At 41.0% G+C, this 24417-nt stretch overlaps 1 protein-coding gene across 1 annotated transcript in view; it reads right to left on the reverse strand.

The window, feature by feature from the left end:
• The window catches only part of ARSB (arylsulfatase B), a 128318-nt gene that overhangs the window by 93563 nt on the left and 10338 nt on the right, over window positions 1-24417 (reverse strand). The window contains exons 2-4 of the mRNA XM_070412236.1: window positions 17013-17199; window positions 12838-13028; window positions 5688-5895 (exon numbers count right to left, since the gene is read on the reverse strand). Of these exons, the coding sequence (XP_070268337.1) occupies window positions 5688-5895; window positions 12838-13028; window positions 17013-17199 (586 nt within the window). The remainder of the gene's footprint in view (window positions 1-5687; window positions 5896-12837; window positions 13029-17012; window positions 17200-24417) is intronic.

Consider the following 24417-nt stretch of genomic DNA (forward strand, 5'->3'; position numbering starts at 1 on the left):
CTGGCCTGGCCCAATGGGCCCCTATCAGGGCAGGCCTGTGCACGAATTTGTGCACTGGGCCTCAAATAAATTTATAAAATGGAGATGAAGAAACTTATTTCACAAGGTTACATTGAGCTTCAATGCTTAATGACATGACCAGTGAACTGACTAAGGCAAACAAAGGATTGCAAAGCAACTAAAAACAACATCAATAGCAATCTACACTGGTGATATTAAAGAGCAGAATTAAAATTGCAAAAATGTAATGCAGAGGAGCTGGATCCAGAAGACTGAGAAAAAGGACAAAACACAGAAAATGATGAGAGAGACATTGAGTCGGTGATTCAACTTACTAATTAAAGATACTTTTGAGAAATAAATCAAGCAGAACAAAAGCAATAAACTATAATATGAACAGGGAAAACTTCCTGGAGTGAAAAATAATCTCAGCGTAGAGATCAAAGGGTTCACTGTATTTCAGGCAAAATTAATTTTAAAATATTTTAATGACCCACGCCTAGATATAATTCAGCAAAAATCAAACTATGAAGATAATTTAAAAAAAAAAAAAAAAAGCCTCCAAAAATGGTTTCAGGGACCAGCTTACCCAGACAGATCTTTCAAACAGCCTGTGAACTTGCTCTAGAGCAGAGAAAAAAATGGAAAAACCATCCAAACTGCTTTATTAAGTGAGCATAACCAAGACAACAAAACCTGACACAGAGAGAAAAAGCCCCCCCACACACACTTTTCACTCCTGACTCAATACAAAAATCCTAAATAAACCTCTAACAAATTGAATTCAGCAGAATAATAAAAATGCATATACATGATCAAGTTGGATTTATCCCAGCCCAACAAAGCAAACATGGTCCAAGACTAATATATCTACTAATATATCATAGTGTCGCCACGGACACAAACAATAGGGTGGTGAAGGCTTGGGGAGGGGGAAGGGGGGCCAGCTAGAAAGGGTTAATGGGGGGAAAACAAGGAACATATGTAATACTTTCAACAATAAAGATTTAATTAAAAAAAAAATATATATATATCATAGTGAGACAACCTTAATATAAAGTAATCCCCATTTTCTTAGTGAAAAGCTCCAAAAATTATTTTTGCTGACTTGAATAAATATAATACGGATGTTTATAAAATAGTCAACTATCTATTTAAAAGTTATGTATACACACTTGAAATCATATAAGAAAATATCTTAAAATATTGATTTTTTCCACACTTTCATACATCATGAAAAAACTTTATTCTACTCCTTCCCATGCCTACTTGACATCAATATTCGTTGTCACAGGAGCCACTTTGAGATATCTGGCAGTTTCCCAGAGCTACCATCTTCTCTGTCTGAGCACTTTTAGTCTGTATATGAAAGATTTTCATATACATTTTACTAATTTTCTTTCATCTCTGATACTTCTATTATAGAGAAAGGGCAAATAGCAATATTAAAATATTTGCTCTAAGTAATTCCCTTTTAATGTGCATGAATTTCGTGCACCGGGCCACTAGTTACTATATAAAAAGCAGCAAGAATTACAGTTTTAGGAGGAGCACTAGTTGAGACAAATTCAAAGAGTTCACAAATGAATAAGAAAGCTTTGAGTTAGACATATGTGGATTCACTCTGTTACCTCCTAGCTATGTGAACCTAATCAAGTTACTTAATGTTCTCTAAGCCTCAAGTTCCTTATCCACAGAGCACTTTCAGTCTGTATATGACACATTAATACAAATATACTTTTGTTTCAGGAAATAATTTATCTTTAAACTATATCACTCTGATCTCTACAACAAAGATTGTTTTATAAACTTACCACTGCTAATTCTTATAATCGTGAGATCATTTCCCAGGAATAATTACTAAATGAGTATAAATTTCTTGACCTCTTTTGTTATTGCTTCTTTCAGTAAGTTACCTCTATAAGTATTCAGTACCAACACTGATCAACGTGCTTTCCAGGCTATTCGACATAAAACCATTGACAAAAACCCTTAGTATGAGAGAGATCGGAAGGAATCGAAGATGGCGGCATAGGTAAACACCGGAGACTGCCGCCGTAAACAACCACTTCAAAAATACAACTAAAAGACGGAACGGACATCAACCAGAACCACAGGAAGGCTGGCTGAGGAGAGACTCTTCAACTAGAAGGAAAAACAACAGCATTACGAGGCTCAGAGGAGGCGCAGTGTGGAAAATTTAAAGGTACGGTGGTGCGGTGGTGCACGCGCAAAGCGGGCTGGTGGCTGAGGGCGCGGTTGTCGTTTTCAATCAGGAGTGAGTCTCAGACTCTGGGCTACAGATCCGGGCGAGTCTCTAGGGAGCCAGACTCAAACGGGAGAAGCGGGACTGTCTGGCTACGGTCCCTCCGAGGTTTGCAGCGGTCGCTGGGACAGAGAGGCAGAGCCCCTGGGGACGGACTGAGAGCAGCCATAGCTGCTCCCTCCTCCCGCCCTGTTGATCCTGCCCCGCCCAAGCCCTGCGCAGTGCCATTTGCCGATCGCCTCAGGCAAAGGCTGAATTAGCGCCTCCCCAGAGGACAGACGTTTTCCACACAGCTGATTCCTACAGCCAGTCGGCCTGGTGGTCAAATCCCTCTAGTGTTAACTACAACAATTAAGGCTTGGCTAGAACAAGACTGCGCACAAAGACCACAAGGGGGTGCACCAAGAAAGCATAAAAGATGCGGAGACAAAAAAACGTGACAGAAATGGAGGATATGGAGCTAAAAATCGCAATTTTGAGGGCTTGCTATAAACTTGAGCAGAGCCTCACGAAAACTAATGAGACCCTCGATGCTACAATAAAGAAATTAGAAAGTAAGCATACACGGACTGAAATAAAGAATATTATACCCAATAGCAGACCAGAGGAGCACAAGAATCAAACCAAAGATTCTACAAAAAACACCCAACTGGAAAAGCAAAATGAAAAAAGAATCCGAAAATACGAAGATAGTGTAAGGAGCCTCTGGGACAGCTTCAAGCGGACTAATATCAGAATTATTGGGGTGCCAGAAGATGAGAGACAGCAAGATATTGAAAACCTATTTGAAGAAATAATGGCAGAAAACTTCCCCCACCTGGTGAAAGAAATGGACTTACAGGTCCAAGAAGCGCAGAGAACCCCAAACAAAAGGAATCCAAAGAGGACCACACCAAGACACATCATCATTAAAATACCAAGAGCAAAAGACAAAGAGAGAATCTTAAAAGCAGCAAGAGAAAGAAACTCAGTTACCTACAAGGGAATACCCATACGACTGTCAGCTGATTTCTCAACAGAAACTTTGCAGGCCAGAAGGGAATGGCAAGAAATATTCAAAGTGATGAATACCAAGAACCTACAACCAAGATTACTTTATCCAGCAAAGCTATCATTCAGAATTGAAGGTCAGATAAAGAGCTTCACAGATAAGGAAAAGCTAAAGGAGTTCATCACCACTAAACCAGTATTACATGAAAGACTGAAAGGTATCCTTTAAGAAGAGGAAGAAGAAAAAGGTAAAGATACAAATTGTGAACAACAAACATGCATCTATCAACAAGTGAATCTAAGAATCAAGTGAATAAATAATCTGATGTACAGAATGAACTGGTGATTATAATGAATCAGGGACATAGAAAGGGAATGGACTGACTATTCTTGGGGGGGAAAGGGGAATGGGAGATTCGGGAAGAGACTGAACAAAAATCGTGCACCTATGGATGAGGACAGTGGGTGGGGAGTGAGGGCGGAGGGTGGGGCGGGAACTGGAAGGAGGGGAGTTATGGGGGGGGGGGGGGGGGGGAAGAGGAACAAATGTAATCTGAACAATAAAAATTTAATTAAAAAAAAAAAAAAGAGAGAGCTCTTGTACGGACTTGTATATAAGATGTCTCCCTCTTTTCTGAAGAGTAAGTTTTGGAGGAAAAATAAATGTAATAGCAACCCTTTCCACAACAGAGAATACTTAGAAAATTATAGCAGCGGAACAAGGTTGCTCAGGGTGGCCCCTGGCCTTGCCCAGGCTCCTCGAGAGATTGGTATTGCAGCACACCATGCAGAAAGCTCTGCTATGTCATGAGGTCCAATAAGAACATCCAGACCACCATCTGCATCACCTCAGAGGCAGGAGATGCAGTGGAGCCAGAAAGGCTGGTGCCTGGCTCTGCCTGCCTGTGTGACCGTGGGCAAGTTACTCAGCCTCTTTGTGCTTCAGTTCTCACACCTGCAAGAGAACTATTGTGAGGATCAATTTAACTAATTCCCGTAAAGCACTTAGAACTATGTCCTGAAAGTAGTAAGCACACAATAATTGCTAGATTCAATGACCATGCCCGATTAGAAGCAAAACAAAACAACCTTTAAAAAAAACACACAAAACAACTATGAGTACAATAACCAGATTCATTCCTCAACATGCCACTTCACATCCCTTACACAGTCACTTCACAGTAAAACTCACCAGGTTACAAACAGGTTACAAACACAACCTCAGGTTGTAGCCAAGGAACACTAGGAATTTGAGAAAGCTCCTTCATGAAATGCAGACCAAAACAAAGATACAAACAACCTTAGAAGGAAGAGAGACAACATTGGGAGTATAAGCAAACTTAAAACTATATGTATGTGTACACACACACACACACACACACACACAATTAATGGTTAAGAGCACAGGCTTTGGAGAAATAAATTATTATTTGCATCCAAAAAATGATAAAAAAAAAAAAACTTCACACAAAAAATGAATTATCAGAAAACAAGAAAGAGTCCTTGATAATTATAAACTATGGTCATTACAATGAATTCAATAGAATGGTTATAAAATAATAATGAGAAAATAATGATGAAGGAAAGAAAATAGGAGGGAGAGAGAGAGATTGACTGATTAGAGGATTAATCCAATATCCAAATAACAAGAGTTTTGTGAAGGCAGACTAGGAGGAAGGTGGGATGGAGGGTCAAACAATTATGCCATAAATAATACAAGAAATTTCCCATAAAAAAAAAAGATCAGCATTTTCCAACAGGAAGTACTCTCCGAGTACTCAACATAATGAATAAACCAAGACCTATACCCAAAGTACATCCCTAGGGAATAGAAACTATGTCTACTATATATAACAGGTTAGAAGTCGGAATGACATCACCATAATAATGATTTTCAAGAAATTTCTTCTTTCTACTTTTCTGTTTTTCCTATAATCAACATGCATAACTTTTATTGTCAGAAAATTTTAATGTAAAAAAATCTATACTTGGCGGCTCTAGCCTAGATTTAAATGGCTCCATTTCTTATCTGTCTTCATAATGTCACAATCTGTCTCTGACACAGAGCCCCCTGCAGTCAGCAGAAGTCCTCCTGACAGAGCCTGGGCTGCAGAGATTGCTGAGAACAAGCCAGTCCAAGGATTCAGTGCCCAGCTGCCCTGTGTGAAGGATGCCCTCTCATACTTACTCAGAAAGCACTTGTTGTCAAGCATACTCCCAGAATATTTTCATATTGGAAGAAAGGTGGGGAAGCCCATAATTCTTTTTCCTTAGACACATCTTTCTACCCATTATGATCATGTCTTCACTCTTGCAGTTAGCATTCAATTTAATAAGGAACCGCTAAATGCTCCAATTTGTCTTCATTCCATTCATCGAATACCATGTCCTAAACTTTGCCAAGAGATGATTTTCCTGTTGACAGGCTTACCTGTGGAGAAGATGAACACCGTGTTGTTCCAGAGCCCACGGCTTTTTAAGGCTGCGGTGACATTTCCCACGGCTTCATCCATAAGGGAAACCATTCCTGCATAGTGACGCCTGTTCTTATCTTGGATAAAGTCGTATGGCTTCAGGTACTCCTCGGGGACCTGAAGGGGCTCGTGGACAGACTGGAGAGCAAGGTAGAGAAACAGAGGCTGGGAAGAGAGTTTATGCAAATCAGTCAGGAGGGCATGGAAGTATTAAATACACAGATGTTTAGATTTATCAGTTAAAAAAACTAATATCAAGGCAACCCACAGAATGGGCTGAAAATATCTGTAAATCATACATGTACCTGATAAGGGACTTATGAAGAATATATAAAGAACTCTTGCAACTCAGTAATAAAAGACAATTAACCCAATTACAAAATGGGCAAAGAATTTGAACAGACATTTCTCCAAAGAAGATATACAAATGGCCAATAAGCAAATGAAAAGATGCTCAACATCATTAGTCATTAAGAAAATCAAAACCACGCTGAGATACCACTTCCCACCCACTAGGAGGTTATAACACACAAAAACAGAAAATAATAAGTGTGGGTGAAGCTGTAGAGACACTAAAACACTAATTCATTGATGGTGGGAATGCAAGTGGTGCAGCCAGTATGAAAAACAATTTGGCAGTTCCTGAAATTGTTAAACATAGAGCTACCATGTGACCCAGCATTCCCATTCCCAGAAAATGAAAGCTATGTCCACACAAAAACTTGTACATGAATGTCCACAGCAGCATTATTCATGGTAGCCCAAAAATGTCCACCCGTTAATGAACAGGTAAACAAAACGCGATGCATTTCCAGCAACACCCAGCAAAAGAAGGAATATTATCAGCCATCAATTCTGTGCTAAGAGGCACAGAGCTTCTTTTTGTGGTGATGATAATGTTTTAAACTTAGATAGAGATGGTTGCATAACTCTGAGTTTACTATTGAATTGTATACTTTAAATGGCTGAATTTTATGTGAATTATGCCTCAATAAAGATGTTAAAAATGTAACAAAAGACACATGATAAAAGACGAAAAATAAAAGCTTGAGTTCTAAAATAGCCTAGAAGGCTCTGATCCAAACAAATAATAATATCAATCATAATAACTACATGTGAAATATCTATGTGCTAGATACTATAAAGATGTATATATTCCATCTTATTTAATACTCCAAACCACCCTATGTTACATTCATTTTACAGAGAAGTTAACAGGCTTAGAAAGGTTAGATGACTTGCCCAAGTTCATATTAATTGCAGAGCAATTTCTCATTGAAAACCCCACTACTATAGGGTGGATATGTACCAATAGATGCTTTAACGTTTTGCTCTAGCTGAAAAATAATTTCACACCTTTTAGTAGAGGGTAGGGATTTCTGATGTTTTTATGAGAAAACAAGTGAATACCATGCTTTGTTAGTCTTTGATCCAGGACCAAACATACGGCCAATTTAATTTCTGGAAACTAACAAAGGAGTGTGAAGCATTGATTCTATTTTACCTCTCAGACCAATTTACAGCATTTAACATTAGTGGTAGTCCAGGTCAGCCCCTCCTTTTTAAGAAGCCTTTCTGAAGGCTTTCTCCTCTTTGTGCTTCTACAGAATTCTTTAATGAGCTGAAACCCTCAAAAAGACTAGTCCAACCCAAGAATAAATATGTAATTCTGTTCAAGTATTTGAGGCATTTAAATCTCATAAATGAATAGGAAAAAGTCAGAAAACAGACTGGGAATGGGTGTCTCATATTTCGTTCTTCATTGCTGATCAATTGTTTTAAATGATCTCTTCTATACCCCTGCGGTAACATAAGGAGTGTACACGTACAGCACCCAAAGAGACACACAAAAGGTTATTTGTAGTTCAGTGCTTTGGCAGTTAGAAACATCTTTCCCCCAAAATCAAAGTCTTCAAAATAGCTGCTGAATATCAAAGTAATCACTTCAAAACCTATTTAACTGAAGAAGTAATGGAATGAAAACCATGATACGGTGGAACCTGTGCTTCATTTGTGCATTACTTTCATGGGAAGACATTCCAAATTCCAACTCCAACGGTCAACTTTAAAGCTCTGACACTAAGTTAGCCCCACTCTGCCTCCACACACACACTTCCTCCTCCAGCCACGCAAGTCACACGGACACTCCTGCGCTCCTCCCGATCCGGGTGAGAGAGTCCCAGGGGATGCTGTGTCCAGGTGCTGAGGAAGGACTCTGGGCTGAGATGTTTGGAGGGAAGGATGTGAAGTGGCATCAATGGCCTGACAGGCAGTGAGGGGCTGTGGTCGGAGGAGCCGTCTGGTCTTTAGCCCTAGACTAAGCCAACCCCAGCCATCAGCCAAGGTCTAGATAGGGTTAAAAATCGTAAGGCTACAACAAATTACAGCCCAAATTGCAAGCAGTTTTAAAAATCAGGAATAATTACATAAAAATCTATTTTGTTTTGTCTTGTTTTAATTTTCCTGAAAAATCAACTTCTGACAACTCCACACCCACACTCCATCTAGTAACAAGCAGCTGAGTATGAGAAGCAGGGACCCCAGTCTCAGAAGCTCGCCATTTCTCTAGTCCCCACTGTGCCATGTGAGCGGCTTCCCTTATTTAGGAAGCAGCCTGACTCTCTTAAACACAAGAGTTTGTGACTCTGGTCTGGATTTCCTACAGTGGGCAGGGTGGAGGAAATCTGAAAGGAGCCTCGCTGTTTAAAAAGATATGCAACATGGTAATCCATGTGGCTGATGATGGAGAGAAAGGGCAAAAGGGAGGTTGGTCCCGGCCAGCAAGTAAGGTGAGGGTTGTGGGGGAGAGTTCTTATATCCATGCCAGGAATATATAATAATTCTGGGACCATCATTAGGGGACCTTATACATATCCAGTATAGAAATTCTTCTACTCACTTTGTTAAATATAGCAAAAAATTACCTGAAAAATCTTTCCAATAACTATCCCTTAGTGGCTAAGGGCACGACTATCACTCTCGAGGGCCTAAAATTAGAAAACTGCAGCAATCCCCTTTTTCCAGCATCAGGCTTCCGAGTAGGGGCATAACTGAGACGAGGAAGTGAAAACAACCTCTGAGGATGAGGCCCAGCCCGTCCTGTGACTGTCACAGGCCATGCAAAGGCCTCGCACTACTTGCCGACCAGATCCGAATAACTTACAAGTATAGCTAAAGGTATTCCTTGACCAAAGCAAGTTCTCTTTCTCCCGTTTCATCTGCAGTAACGTAGGGTCACTTAGTGTGTGGACAAAGAGCCTCATACACATTAACAGGGCTTTGGGTCGCCAGGTGGGGGCAGAATGATATATAGTGCAGCGCATTTAATGAGGTGAGGACCAGTGAACCCATTCTAGAGTATTTCCATCCAATATTATAAAAATAAGGTCTCAGCACTCACAAGGTGAACTTTATATGTGAAGCAACCTATTTCCCAACAGTGCCAGATGTGAGGCGTTTCTAAATATCCTCACCATGAGAAGACACTAATTTCAGTGAGAAAGAAAGTCTTGTTTTCATTTCTTTAGTATATTTTTCTAATTTAAAGAATAAACTTAAAAAGCATATGATATGCTTTAAATTATTATTCTATCTTTAACTTCCAAATTAAGACATTCCTTTCTCAAATGTGTCAGGGAAAGTAAGGGTCTACCACCAGAAATTTGCATTTGCTTTCAGTAGACTAGATGGGTGAGAAAACATTTATTTTTATTCTGCAAAGTGTTGAGGGGGCTATTTTTAACCAAAAGATATTTTATGAATGCGTTGCTTTCACACAGCAGTGTTAGTACTGACAGAATTATCTTGCAGAAAAGGAGAAAGGACGCTGCTTCCCGACACATGTGCGATGGCTATTCGCAGGGTCCCTCTGAGTCCAGCACCATGTACTTCTGTTACAAAATAGCTCCATATGCTTCTTCCCCTCAAGTGCTCTTTAAAATGGGGACACTTTTAGCTTGTGGATTTGTGTGAATTTCTTTAATAATTTCCATCCTAGAACAAGTCACTTACGTTACAGTCTATATATAGCACTTGAGAGTTAGCATAGAATAAGATTCAGGGTGGGGGAAGGTAGAAGAGGGTAAAGGGGGGAGGTAAATGGTGATGGAAGGAGACTTGACTTGGGGTGGTGAACACAATATAATATACGGATGATGTATTATGGAACTGTACACCTGAAACCTACGTAATTTTATTAACCAATGTCACCCCAATAAATTCAATTAAAAAAAGACCAAAAAAAGAAGATCCAACATTGGGATAAAGTGCAGCTCCTGGAACTGGCGTGACATCATTTTACTGAGAAGGAAAATAAAAACATCTGCATTTGCTATTTTGAAGGAACTTTCTGAGCTATCACTCAGCTATTGGCTATTTCGTTCATTTATGTCTATGCTTGAAACTTTACTTTGAGGATGTTAGGAATGCTGGATGTGGCTTCCGAATATTTCAGACACGAGAGGAAAACGACCACCCTCTCGCGGCAATTCCCTGATGTTACCTCTAAGCAGCACCACACTAACAACACGGGCGTGGGTGGCTGTGAGCGCTGGGGCCTACAGTTGTCCTCAGTTCCTGTGCTGTCCACACTACACCAGTTAAGGTGGCCCACACACCAAGAACTAGTTCACCGCAGCTGCTTCCTCTTATCCTCCTAATGTTACAGGCACTGTGAGAGATACTCCATTGTTCCTTAATGGGAACTAATTTTATTGTAGGCATACCCTAGTTCCACAATTATATTGTGAACCTGTAAAAGGCAGCTGGCTTCTGCTTCCAATCGGTGTTTGAGGGGAGTCAAAAGTGGCTCCACATCAGAATCGCTGGTGGGAGGTGGGAGGTGGGGGTGGGGAGGTAATTAAATACCAATGACAGGGTCTCACCCTGGACCGACAAACCACAATATTCGGAACTGGTATTTCTTACAAGCGTTCCAGATGGTCCCAATATACGGTCAGGATGAGTCATGCACTGGGCTCACTATCTCTGGTCGTGTCTATTAACTGTGGATAGGGGGTACATTGGGCTCTGGAGAAAAACAGTGTGGGTTTAAAATCTGATTCTGACTCTCAATAGCTCTGTGACCTTGAACAAGTTAGTTAACTTCACTAAGCCAGTTTGCTTATTTGCAACATAGTGCCTACCTCAAAGGACAGGACAAGGACCACAGTTCCATTAAGACCTTATCTTGTTCCTTGGGTTTTTAGCTGTATCTAAATGTCAAGCATACAGAAGAAAACTCAGAACATAAACCAACTGCCTAGCAGTTACCTTTTCAACTGTCTGAATATTGATGTAGCTCTAGATTTAAAATCTGCATATGACTAAGCCAGGTCAGGTATCTCACTTGATTAAAGTGTCATCCCAACATACCAAGGTTATGGGTTTGACCCCTGGTAAGGGCACATACAGGAAGCAACCAATGAATGCATAAATAAGTGGAACAACAACAAATCAATGTTTTTCTCTCTCTCAATAAAAATCAATAAAAAATCTATATATATAAAAGCCTAACAGACCATTCAACTGTTCAACCATTCACCCAGTAGCTATGACGCGCAATGACCAGTAGGGGACAGACACTCCAACCAGTAGAGGAGGGAGCCTGATTCCTTGCGGAATTGGCCATGAGTTAGGTAGCTGCTAGGGCCCGAATCTGCTTCACCCACACCCCAGGCCCAGAGATCGGTTTTGGCCCGATCCCTGCAGGCCAGGCCAAGGGACCTGGTGCACGAATCTGTGCACCAGGCCTCTAGTTTAAAATAAAACACATACAATAACCATAAAATAAAATCTTCATGCCTCCGTATTTGAGAGAATGTTCCATAGCAAGCATGGCCAAGCCAAGATGTCAGTGTGAAACAGGGATAAAAAGCCAAAAGTGTGGCAAAGCCAAGGACAGATACCCGGGAAGACTCCTCATAATGAGTAAAAGGCGGCAAAGACTGAGCCACAAAGAAATCACATCAAAATGGGAGTCAGCAGCCAGGTACCATGTCTCACAGGTATATAAACTGGAATCCAAATTGTGATCTGCACTGAACACCTGCAGTAATTGTCAAGGAGGCAAAGTGCAGGAAATGGGAAGAACCAGACAACACCGCACATTCTGTGACCTGCTCTGCCAGGGTCCTACTGAAGGTTAATTTTGTGGGTATGCTAATGCAGTTCTTAATAAAGCTATATTTTGAGCCGAATATCTGACACCACAAATATTTGACCCATTTTAAAGGTATTTATAAGCTAAATCCAGAGAATTCAGCTTAAACTTTAGCTCATGTAGTTAACTCTAGGCTAGCAAAAAAACTCTAGGCTAGCTATTCAAACTCTTCTAGTTTTACCTATAGAAAAGTCAAAAGATTTTAGCATATGAAGTATACAATGGTTTCAGGATGATAAATGTAAAAAACAAGCTCATCTGTATGCCATGTTTATGGGTTGGAACACTCAGTATTCTTAAGACATCCATTCTTCCCAAGGTCTATAGATTTAATGAAATGTAAATCCAAGCAGGCATTTTTTTTTAAAGAAATGGATCGGCTGATTTTAAAATTAGAGGATGCAAAATATCTAGGGGATGCAAAATATCTAGAATAGCTAAAATGATCTTGAGTGTGGGGGAGGAATACAGAGTTAGAGGACTTGGCCTGAACCTAAAGTTTAGTGAGCTCTTAATAGAAAGTTTGCCATAATAAAACCTCGTCCTGTACATAAGCCTATCATTTTTTTAAAGTGTCAGTTTGCTAATTACTTATAGCACATGCACATAATGCACCAAATAATAAAACTATATTTCTACTAAAACTCTATAGATACAGTCTTTCTCAGAGTGTAATCTGGGAACCATTTTAACCAGAATCATCCTTGAGGAGTTTCTTTAAAATGCCAGGGTATGGATTTCCCGCAGACATGCGAGATGAGACTCTTATGGGCTTCAGGAATTTCCATTTCTAACAAGCCTCCCAGGCTGATACTAGTGCACTCTAAAATTTGAAAATAATTCCCCTAGATTGTATTAGATGTTTCCCTCGATGGCCTCTTCCTATACTCATCTGTGGAGACCCTCTCTGAACACAATCTTGATATCAATAAAGAGGCAAGACTTACCTTCTCTGGTGGATGGTTAGTTATGAGGGCTGTAGCCCTTTCGGTAAATATGTTTGCTGAATACATATTTTCATATCCTGTTGCAACTTCCTCACCATCTCGAAAATCAAGAGCACATCGTGTGACATTCAAAGCGTTGATAAATACACAGCGTTCATGGGAATAGTAATCTTCACTACCTAGGAGATATCCTACAGCAAGAATGGGAGATGGAAGTAGTCAGCATGGCATAAAACTTGTTAAACTAATGTTCCAGTATTTAATTACCTAATGCAATTGATTACCCACGACAAAGCTAATCTGACGACAAGGTTAATCAGAGCAGCATTTCTTAACATCTCTATATTTTCTAGCAGATGGCATTAAAGTATAATTGTAAAAAAATTCAAATCCACTCCTCACTAAAGTCTTTAACATACAAGCTCTATCATGTAACTCTCAAAGTGGGTGATTCTAAGTAAATGCATTTTTAAGAAGTTAGGGTTCAAATTCAGTAAAGATGATAACATCTTAATCTTTTAAAGCTATCTAATAGCTAAAATAGTATATGGGTAATGTGATTTGTTACAAGTATTTATTCTAAGGTGATTACATAAATGAATGCAGGGATTGAATAATATTGATATTGACCTTCTAAGCCTGGCTTCAAGGTTATTTATAGAAGTGGCTCTAGAAGGAATCATCTTTAGTCAGACACTGACACCCACTGGTCAAAGACACAAACCTTTCCAAACGAAGGATTTCTATACATAACAGGGCCAAATGATCAAACTAATGTGCAGCACTAAGATTAGACTTTTCTATCTATTGTGATCTCAATTTCACCCCAAATTTAAATGGCATTAACTGCCTATCTCATAATTTAGACTTAACCATGGGAGGAAATGAGTTTTCTCAATCAACAGTTGCTTCTGCAAATGTTCCATATTTTCCTAATATATTAAAACTGGAGGCTCAGTGCACAAATTCATGCAAGGGTGGGGTCCCTCAGCCTGGCTGGTGATCAGGGCTGATTGAGGCCCATCTCGCCCAGTCCCGATCAGGGCCCTTCAGGTCTGGCTGGCCAGGGAAGGACCGCAGGAAGGCTCCAGGGCATGTCTGGCCCATCTCACCCAGTCCCGATTGGCCGGACCCCAGCAGCAAGCTAACCTAGCAGTTGGAGCGTCTGCCTCCTGGTGGTCAGTGTGTGTTATAGGGACTGGTCAAGCGGACAACCAATCGGTTGACTAATTGGTCGGATACTTAGCATATTAGCCTTTTATAAATAGAGATATGCTGTGCTGCATATTGTATGATGCCACTCATATAAAATGTCCATAATAGGCAAATCTACTAGAGACAAAAGCCTAGGTTAGTGAGGTCACCTAGGGCTAGTGGGGTTGGGGGAAAATAGGGAATGACTGCTAATGGGCATGGGGTTTCTTTGGGGATGTGATGGAAATGTTCTACAATTGAATTGTGAGGACAGTGGCACAACCCTGTGAATGTATTAAAAATCATTGAGTTATACACCTTAATTGGGTGAATTGCATGATAAATGAATTACACTTTGATAAAGCTTTTAAAAAGAAATAAACTGTGCTGGACCCTGAGCTATCACCTGACAAATACTGATTAACCTTAAAATGCGGATGATAAATTGGCCTAGCCCTTTCCCCAGTCCTGAATGTTTCCTATAATCACAATTAAGAGCCTTACACAGCTTACACAATAAATCAATTCATTTTTTATTAATTTCCTCCTTTTCCATGATTCACTAAATTCATGGTTCTGAATACAGTGAACAATGGTCTTAAGATAATGTTTTAAATTGTAATTTTTCTCCTACATATATAACAAAAAGGGAAACCCAATGGGTTTGCTAATATGTAATAGAGAAAGAAATGTGTCCACAAAAATAGTTTCAGCCCCTATATCTGTTCGGAGAGGGGTCATGGCACTGGAGTTCTATTTGGGGTTTTTAATACCTACTAGGTATCAGTCCTGGAGAAAATCACTTCGGGTTCATTATCTATAAATGTAAACTATTTTTATCATTTGGGAGAAAATATGCCTAGGATATACTTGATTAAAAGAGGATGAACTACAAATAATAAAAAGATATTAGAAATAGGATTCCAGAATACAACTATGTATTCACATACTTGACCAAACTGACACCAAGCATCCACATTACAATCACATAGAGCTTCTCTCATAAGAATGATTCACAAATTTGAACTTACATGCTGAGCCTAAAGAAGATGGCAGCCTAGGCGTTTTGGGAGAAAAAGAGAAAATACTTTTTGAGCAGCTAAATCTCCCACGGCTCTATTTAATAGCATTATTGAGATATAATTCACATACTATACAAGTCTCCCATTTAAAGTATATAATTCAATCGTGTGCAGTGTATTCGTAGTCTTGCAACCAGCCCCATAATTATCTGACTGCTTTTTACAGAACATCAGGACCAAACAGTGATGGCAGCTGCATGTCATTACGCCTTCCTTATTTGCAAGTCTCCAACCCATAGGAACGTGAGATCTGTCTGTCCATCTAAGCCCTGAATTTCTAAATATGTAACTTGTTTTTTAATAAATTTTTTAAAAATATCCATAGTTTTTCTCTTCTCACAGTATAGGTACTGATCCATATTTTAGCAAATACCTGAATGAAAAATTTCAAAGGGTGTACAGGCTGTTTTTTTCTTTGAGAATTTCCGAAATGACAGAGGTCTTACATCCAGTATGATCTTGCACAGCTATTTAAGGATACTCAGGATGTGTCCAGTTCACGCACAGAGAATGCCATGATTGACTAGTGATGTCTGCCTGAGAACCTGGATGGCGCAGGGCACACAGGATTTCACGTCTGAGGTCCTTGCAGCTCAACTTTAATCCTCATCCAACAAGCGCTACAGAGCTACCTGCTTCGACTGCATTGTTGGGCCCCCATGAAATCACTTTTACTGAAATGCACTTTGGTGCTCTGGCCCCAGCTTGAATAAGAGAAAATGCCTCAGGAAACATCTGTAAGAAAACCACCACTTTATTACTAAAATGATGTCTTTGAGGACGCTCTCCACCTTACCTTCTCCCAAAGGAGGAATTTCTCTTAGGTCTAAGAGCCAGAAATTGCTTTACTCTTCCTGAACATCTGGTTTCCATTTATCTTATAAATAATGTGACTCTTATAGACTTACCCTTTTTTTCTTTTGCTTTGGACATAAAAAATTTCAACTCTCAGAGTTGAATGTGAAGCCCACCTACTACAATCATGCAGTGGTTACTTAATTTTGTGCCAAGCAACTGTTCCATCTTTTTTCTATTTGTCCTAATTTTTTATTCTATTTATTTGTAAATGTTTTATGCTGAAATATGTATTCCTTTTCAGATATGGCAAGTTGAAAATAAATGACTATATATAAAAAGGGAGGTAGGTAGTGAAACAGCTAGATAGAAAGAGCAGTATGAAAAAGAACCTGGCAAAGATATATAGCCACTGTCAAAATAAATGGGTTGTTAATTAAGACGGTTCTGAACAGATTTAAAGAGGGCACATTTAAAAATAAACTTTAGGCTTCATGTTATTTATTATAGAGCTCTCAAGTTCATAAGATACTTATAATTTCTTATTATCCTCCCTATTACTATCTGTACTTTTCCTCCGATTTTATTTATCTATTTCCCCCAATCTAGTGATTTCAAAAACCGATCTGTAAGAAAGGGAGAAGAATGCCAATGGAAAAGAATCTTCTCCACCATCTTTAAAAAACAAACAAACAAACAAAAAACCTCTAAACACAGCTCATAGGGAGAAAAAAAATATTCCACACCTTAGTGAAGGAAATATTCTTGTATTGGGTTTTGCTTGCAATTAAAAAAAAAATCATTTGTAACCCCTTTTGATAGTAAGGTTCTCTAAGAGTACAGTGGTCTGGGATGTGAAGGTAGCAAATTTTCCAAAGGCTCCAACGTGGCATTAAGTCACCTGGCAAAGGAAACTGCCTCCCTGTGGGGTCATGAGCCACACTATGGAGGTGGCATTAGACAGTGGCCCCACGGTGGTGCTGACTGGCTCACTCTGTGTTCAAGTTTCCAGTTACAGTATTTCATTCAATTGCACGTGGGTGTGTTTTATGAGATGGCTGCAGTCAGTCTGAGTTGTTAAAGCAACATGTGCATTTCCATTACCAAAGTAGGTATCAAATCCTCGGCGGGTTGGAAGGCATTCTTTCCGGTACATTCCCAGGTGCCACTTTCCGACCATGTGGGTAGTGTAGCCTGCTTCTTTTAGGAGCTGGGGCAGGAGTTTTTCATCCAGAGGAACGCAGCTGGGCTGACAGGCCCAGATTATTTGGTGCTGTAAACCCGTGTGGATCTTAAAGAGATAAACAAAACTATGAATTAATGGTGTTGAAATATTCTGAACAAGCAGATAAAATGGCTGCCTAATTTACTGGACACTTCGGCAGTACAGGACTGTTTCTGTATTCCTGCACTGGCTTAATGCTGTTTTGTTTTTAAATCCTAACCCGAGGACACAATTTTTTTTATCGATTTGAGAGAGAAAAAAACATGGATGTGAGAGAGAAACATCGATCAGTCGCCTCCCATACGCCCCAACCAGGGATGGAACCTGAAGCTTAGAGACGTGCCCTGATGGGGAATCAAACCCACCATCCTTTAGTGTATGGGATAACCTCCCAATTAGCTCAACCACATCAGCCTGGGCTGGCTTAAAGCTATTTTTGAAGGCACCTTACTCACTTAGTCAAATAAGTTAATGGACATAAAAAGGAATTGAAAAAAAACAAGTAAAAGCACTCTAACAAACATTAGATATTGTTAATAAACATTTATCAAGTCACTACATTAGAAACCATTAACTTAAGTTTTCACTTCCTACCTCAAAAAGGTAGCCATAATAAGAGGTGTGGACCTATCAAAAAAATTGTTCTAATATCCGTACACACGAGAAGTTAGTGTTTAATTAGAAGGAACTTCTGTAGAAACATACCATCTTCCAAAACTGAATCAAAAAGAAACAGAAATATGAAAAAATTGATTACAACCAATTAAATCAAAGCAGAAAAAAAAAAAAAACTTCCAACAAACAAAAGTCCTGGACCAGATGGCTTCACACGTGAATTTTATCAAACATTCAAAGAACTAACACCTATCCCAAATTATTCCAAAAAAGTCAAAAGGAGAGAAGACTCCCAGACTCATTTTATAAGGCCAATACTATCCTAGTTCTAAAACCAGGTAAAGACACTACAAAGAAAGAAAATTATAGGCCAATATCCCTGATGAATATAGATGCAAAAGTTCTCAACAAAATATTAGCAAATCAAATTCAGCAATACATTAAAAACATTATATCAAGCGGGATTTATTCTTGGGATGCAAGGTTGGTACAATATCAGCAAATCAGTTAACGTGATACACCACATAAACAAAATAAAGGCTAAAAATCATATGATTATATCAATAGATACAGAAAAAGCATTTGATAAAATCCAGCACCCATTTATGATAAAAACTCTCAGCACAGTGGGAACAAAGGTAATATACCTCAACATAATAAAGGCCATATATGATAACCCACAGCTAATATCATACTCCACAGGGAAAAACTAAAAGTGTTTCCATTAAAATCAGGAACAAGACAGAATGTACACTTTCACCACTCTTATTCAACACTAGAGGCCCGGTGCATGAAATTCGTGCAAGGCCCGGTGCATGAAATTTGTGCAATGGTAGGGTCCCTAGGCCTGGCCGGCAATTGGGGCTGATCTGCGGGGTGACTGATGGGGCAATCAGGGGGCCTCTGCTGGCACCCACCTTGGCCAGCCTGGCGCCACCTGCTCGCCGGCCCTGTCCCCCGCCACCGATCACCACCCTCTGCGGGGCGATCGGGGAGCGACCGACAGGGCAATCTCGGGATTCCCCACTGACACCCGCCTTGGCTGTCCTGGGGCCTGTGGGCTGGGGGCAGCTCCTGCATTGAGCATCTGCCTCCTGGAGGTCAGTGTGCATCATAGGACCAGTCCTTCTGTCATTTGGTCGATTTGCATATTAGGTTTTTATTATATAGGATAGTACTGGAAGTCCTAGCTACAGCAATCAGACAAGACAAAGAAATAAAAAGCACCCAAATGGGCCCTAGCTGGTTTGGCTCGGTGGATAGGGCGTCGGCCTGCGGACTAAAGGATCCCAGGTTCAATTCTGGTCAAGGGCATGAACCTTGGTTGCGGGCACATCCCCAGTAGGGGGTATGCAGGAGGCAGCTGATCGGTGTTTCTCTCTCATCGATGTTTCTAACTCTCTATCCCTCTCCCTTCCTCTCTGTAAAAAAAATCAATAAAACATATTTTTTTAAAAAGCACCCAAATGGGAAAGGAAGAAGTAAAACTGTCATTATTTGCAGATAGCATGATACTGTATATAGAGAACCCTAAAGATTCCACCAAAAACTACTAGGTCTGATAAATGAATTTAGTTAAGTAGCAGAATACAAAATAAATATTCAGAAATTGGTTGCACTTTTATACACTGTGCCGCGCTCAGCATGACTAGAGGTGAACCTGAGCGGGGTGGGGGTGGGGGTGAAGGATTAAAGAAGACAGATAAGAAAATAAAGCTGGGGCTAGGTGGGACACTGCTCTCAGATGGAGAGACAGTGCCAAAGCTTGCAAACAGAGTATTTTATAGCCAAATTCCATGAGGCAAAGTAAGAGTGTGGTCAAGATGTTTACAATATTCTCCCGGGGTTTGAATCTACTCAATTACATGCACCTGAACTCTATCAAGCTTTGTTTTGGCAGCACTTGCTGCACCTCCCACAGCCTAACTCACTTAGCCACCTGGGACCACAGGTTCGGACCATAAGGTCAAGCTTACAACTATAGCCTTTGGCTGTAATTGTGCTGGGGGGGGGGGGGGGGGGGGACTTTGCCCTCCAAGCTGGGACTTACATGTGGCTTTGCCACGAGAGGACCATGCCCTGTCATTAGTCTGAGGCTTCAACCTGTCCAAATGCTATAGCCACTCTCCACAATACACCAATAAAACAAACTATCAAAAAGGGAAACTAAGGAAACAATCCCAGCCCTAGCCCGTTTTCTCAGTGGTAGGAGCTCTGGGCCCCTTCCCCCTGCCCCAAATGAAGGGTCACAGGTTCGATTCAGGTAAAGGGCATATTCTTGGTTGCAAGCTTGATCCCTGGCCCCAACTGGGCCGCATGCAGGAGCAACCAATCGATGCGTCTCTCTCACATTGATGTTTCTCTCCCTCTGTCTCTCCCCCTGGTTTCTACTCTCTCTAAAAAGCAATGGAAAAAATATCCTCCTCAGAGAACCAAGAGGACAGCGTAGGCAAATGTCTATACTCACTGCCTCCCACAACCACATCAACCACCACAGGTGCGGCTGGCCAGGGAGGGACCATGAGAGGTTGGCTCCAGGGCATGTCCAGCCCATCTCGCCCAGTCCCACCCTGCCGGCCACCTTCTAGTTAATGTCCTTTCAATGTGCACAAATCCATGCACCAGGGCACTAGTAACTAATAAAAGGTAAAAAACAAAATGTGTTTGCAAATGATTTACTTCCTGTTATTAAAGAAGAATAGCACAAAGCTCTATCATCAAGCACATACTAAACACACAACAGTTACCATGGTAATAACTTAAGCATCGTTGTAACAGATCACACCCTCTCACCTAGAGGAGCTGGGGTGGCATTGTAGAGAACATGCACTAAGACTGGGAGTGCGGTGTGGTGCGTATGAACTTCAGGTGGGTAACTGGAGCTCAGGTATGTGGTTCTGCTGGTACTGCTAGGTGCTAGCATCATTGCTTTCCTCAGGGTCAAATACTCCCACCAGACAGATTCACAGAGTTTTGTCATTTTGTTTTAAATACATACTAGTAGCAATAAACAGACACAACATAGAGACCAAACCAACAAACAAAAACCAAACCCTTTCAAACTCAATCTTTCCCTCCCCCCTAATTTATTATAAGCTACTTACTATTAAAGAGCCTTCTCATAAGCTTGGATATTGTTTTGAATTTCATTGTTTTGGTGTGTCTTTTGAGCCAGAACTGCATCTGCTATTGCTTGATTTCACACCTTTCTACACCCCCCTAAGAGAACCTGAGGAATAACGTAAGTGTTAAGGTAAAGTGGGTTTATTTGGACGGTGATGGATACATTTGCTATCCTGTTTGTGGCGACAGTTTCCCAGGTATATACATATCAAAATGCATCATATTGTATGCTTTAAATATGTGCAGTTTATTTTGTATGTCAATCACATCTCAAAAAGCCATTTAAAAATAAAAGTGAGTTAAGTGTTCCAGTGAGATTTTTTTTAAATTCTTAATCAATGGGATATTTTTTCCCATTGATTTTCAGAGAGAATGGAAAGGAAGGCGGAAGGAAGAGGGGAGAGAGAGAGAGAGAGAGAGAGAGAGAGAGAAGAAACATCGATCTGAGAGAGTCACATAGATGGGTTATTTCCCACACACAGCCCAGGTCTGGGAATTGAACCTGCAACCCAGGTACTCACCCTCGACCAGGAATTGAAGCCTCAACCCCTTGGTGCGAAGGCTGATGCTCTAACCACTGAGAAGTACTAGCCAGGGCTGTTCCGGTGAGATTTTTGTGCCTCTCCTGGAAATAACTGATACCTACTGTGGGCATGCGGCAGATGCCTTCCATCTGCCCTCCAAATCCACATTCTGCCTCTGTCCTGCTCTCCATCCAGGAAGCTGACCTTGGGGACCACATCAAAGGACTCCCTTAACTCCTGACGCTGACTGGGTTCAGCCCCGGGGGGAGCTCTGACAGGAGACTGGAGGCTGGGAAGTGATGAGTGGCCCCAGGGCTGCCAGACTCTCTACTGTCGGCCTTTCTGCTCTACAAGTCCTCTCCTAGGTCTCGGAGGTTCCCTTTCCTTCCCTTCCTTTCGCTCTAGGGGTAGAAATAGCTCCACTGGGTTATACACTACCCCTCCCTTCCCCTCATACATTCACACCTTTTAAATAGTCCTTTTGTAAGTAAAACCCCACTAAATTATTCTAATTTGAATGTGCCATCCCTTCCAGCTGGGACTGTGAATGATAAGGACATTACAATAACCATAGTGAGAAAGGGAAACATTTCTCTCAAAACACACACACACACACACACACACACACACACACACACACACACCAGATCACAGAAGGATCCTGTCTGTCCGTCTATGGCTAACGCTAGAAGTTTATCAACAGAAAATTAATCCTGGGTTCAAAAACTTCATAACATATACCAGTTGGCAACAGAGCAGGATAATGAAAGATAATATTTTATGGAATTCAAAAGGCCCAGTGGAGATAAATGCTGTGTGCAAGTTTCTCACACGGAACGCTCATCCATCACAGGCAGAGAAGGAACTCTGACGGCTGTATGGCAGTACCAAGGGGTGCAGTGCGATCCGGTTTCCTAGGCCGCAGGCACCCAGCCAGGTGGTCAGCTGAAGCCTGCTTCTATTATCTGCAATCATATGGGGCAGGGAATTTGTTCCTTTCGGTTCCTGAGAATTTATTTGACAGCATTTTTATGGCATGACTGGGAGTGGAAGCCAAAATCTGGATGACAGCCAAAAAACATGTTTTTGGTCTGCGCGAACACTATTTGAAGTAAGGAAGCCATAATGTGTAGAGAAGCAGTAAACAGGCAAATGCTGAGCTGGTTCCAACCCAGCACTCCCGTTTAGCACAGAATTATAGAGCCACACCATGCTTCATGGGGCAGGATATCAGCGCACCAAGAGGAATCAAAAGGAAAAAATGAACACCCCCCTTCTAAATGCCACAGCATCTAAACAATTCCATTCGAACACCCATCTTCAATGAGAGGATGTATAAAGGGAGAGGATCCTATAGTTAATACATGAAAGTTCAGAGGGATTTAGTCTCTCTCTCTACCATGGGTAGCTGTCCCTTCTTCATTAAACCAAATCCTCTCTCAAAAACCAGCTTCTCCTAGCCCTGGCTGGGTTTGCTCAGTTGATAGAGCATCGGCCTGTGGACTGAAGGGTCCCAGGTTCGATTCCCACCAGGGCACTGGTTGCAGGTTCGATCCCCCGTAGGGTGCGTGCAGGAGGCAGCTGATCAATGATTCTCTCTCATTGTTGATATTTCTATCTCTCTCTCCCTCTCCCTTCCTTTCTGAAATCAATAAAAATATATTTAAAACAACAACAACCAGCTTCTAAAATTTTACTTGACCATCAAGATTCCCTCTGCAAAGGCCAAGGGTTTGCAAACTCAGGGAAGGCCCTGGCTTGTCTCTGGGTTCTTTCTGTGAGATAACTGACGAGAAATCCTTGTTTACATGTTCTGTTGCACACAAAATTCTTTTGATCCTGTGGGTTATCCTGTCCTCTGCAGACCTAAGAAGATACGAGCAGTGTAGACTCATGAGCTTAAAAGAGAAAAACCAATCTCCTGGACCCAACCTCTTGGATGAGGAGGGGAAGAGACAGTTTCCACATCAGAATCTCTTACAATCCTTCTTTCAGAGGTCCAGGCGGTCTACTAATTAACTGCCTACCTGGAAGCTCAAAGCACAATATTTCAGCTACACTTACAATAAACTCTCCCGGGGACTTGATCAACCTCCACTACACCCATGACAATGAATGCTCTCTCCTCACCTCCAGTGTTGAGATAACATCCAGCTGAACAGAATGAAGGTTCTGTCCTGTCAGTGTGACTTGTACAAGATGAACTCATACCCTCATTGCACCTGTGTAATTGTGCAACACCTCCTGCCACACGATTTGAAAATTCAGAAAAATGGGCAAGCTCTCCTGCTCCACTTTACACAACAGAGAGCCTAGAGGGAAGCTTTGTGACAGGAACATATCACAGAACAGGAGTTCAGGAAATGCAGCCTGTGCCGTGGCCAGGACACTATACCACTCTCGCCACCTGAGCGTTTATTCCTGGAGATGCCCTACAGAACCAATGGGTAGTGGAGACTCCTCCCCACTTAAGCCTTCTCAAAAGCGGTCAGCTGCCCGGGCTGCTGAAGCCAAGAGCTACAGACACACATTATGTGCGCTAGGGGCCTGGCTCTGCCATCTGGCCTGGTCCTGCAGAACTCAGGCTGCAGAACTGGCTGGTGTCACTGACAGCTTTAAGGGTCTATTTATTTTGGTGTCAATTAGCAAAGAGTAAAAATCTCTGACTAAACCCACAAAGGGATGTTGTTTGCAAAAAGAATAAACAAGGCAAAAACTGTTTTCAGTGCCTTCCTCTGTTTAAATTATGAATCCAGCCAAAAGCCCAAATGAAAAGGGAGGAAAATATGGAAGAAAAATAATTTTTAGTAAAGTGATATGATTAAAGAAACAAAAACAAAGAGATTGCCAGACAGGAACAGCTTATGCTCAAAGGGATTCTTGAAATAACTTCAGAAATCAACCAACAAAATAAACCCCATAAGTCAATGGGTCATATTCCACTCAGCCTCACACTTATTTATTTCCCCGTTTCCAATTACTTGGGAAGCAAAATATGGAATTATTTATCTAAAATATCATC

The sequence above is a fragment of the Myotis yumanensis genome, unplaced genomic scaffold, assembly GCF_028538775.1.
Source record: "Myotis yumanensis isolate MYYU_CA2020_CCGP unplaced genomic scaffold, mMyoYum1.0.hap1 SCAF_4, whole genome shotgun sequence".
Taxonomy (NCBI): domain Eukaryota; kingdom Metazoa; phylum Chordata; class Mammalia; order Chiroptera; family Vespertilionidae; genus Myotis; species Myotis yumanensis.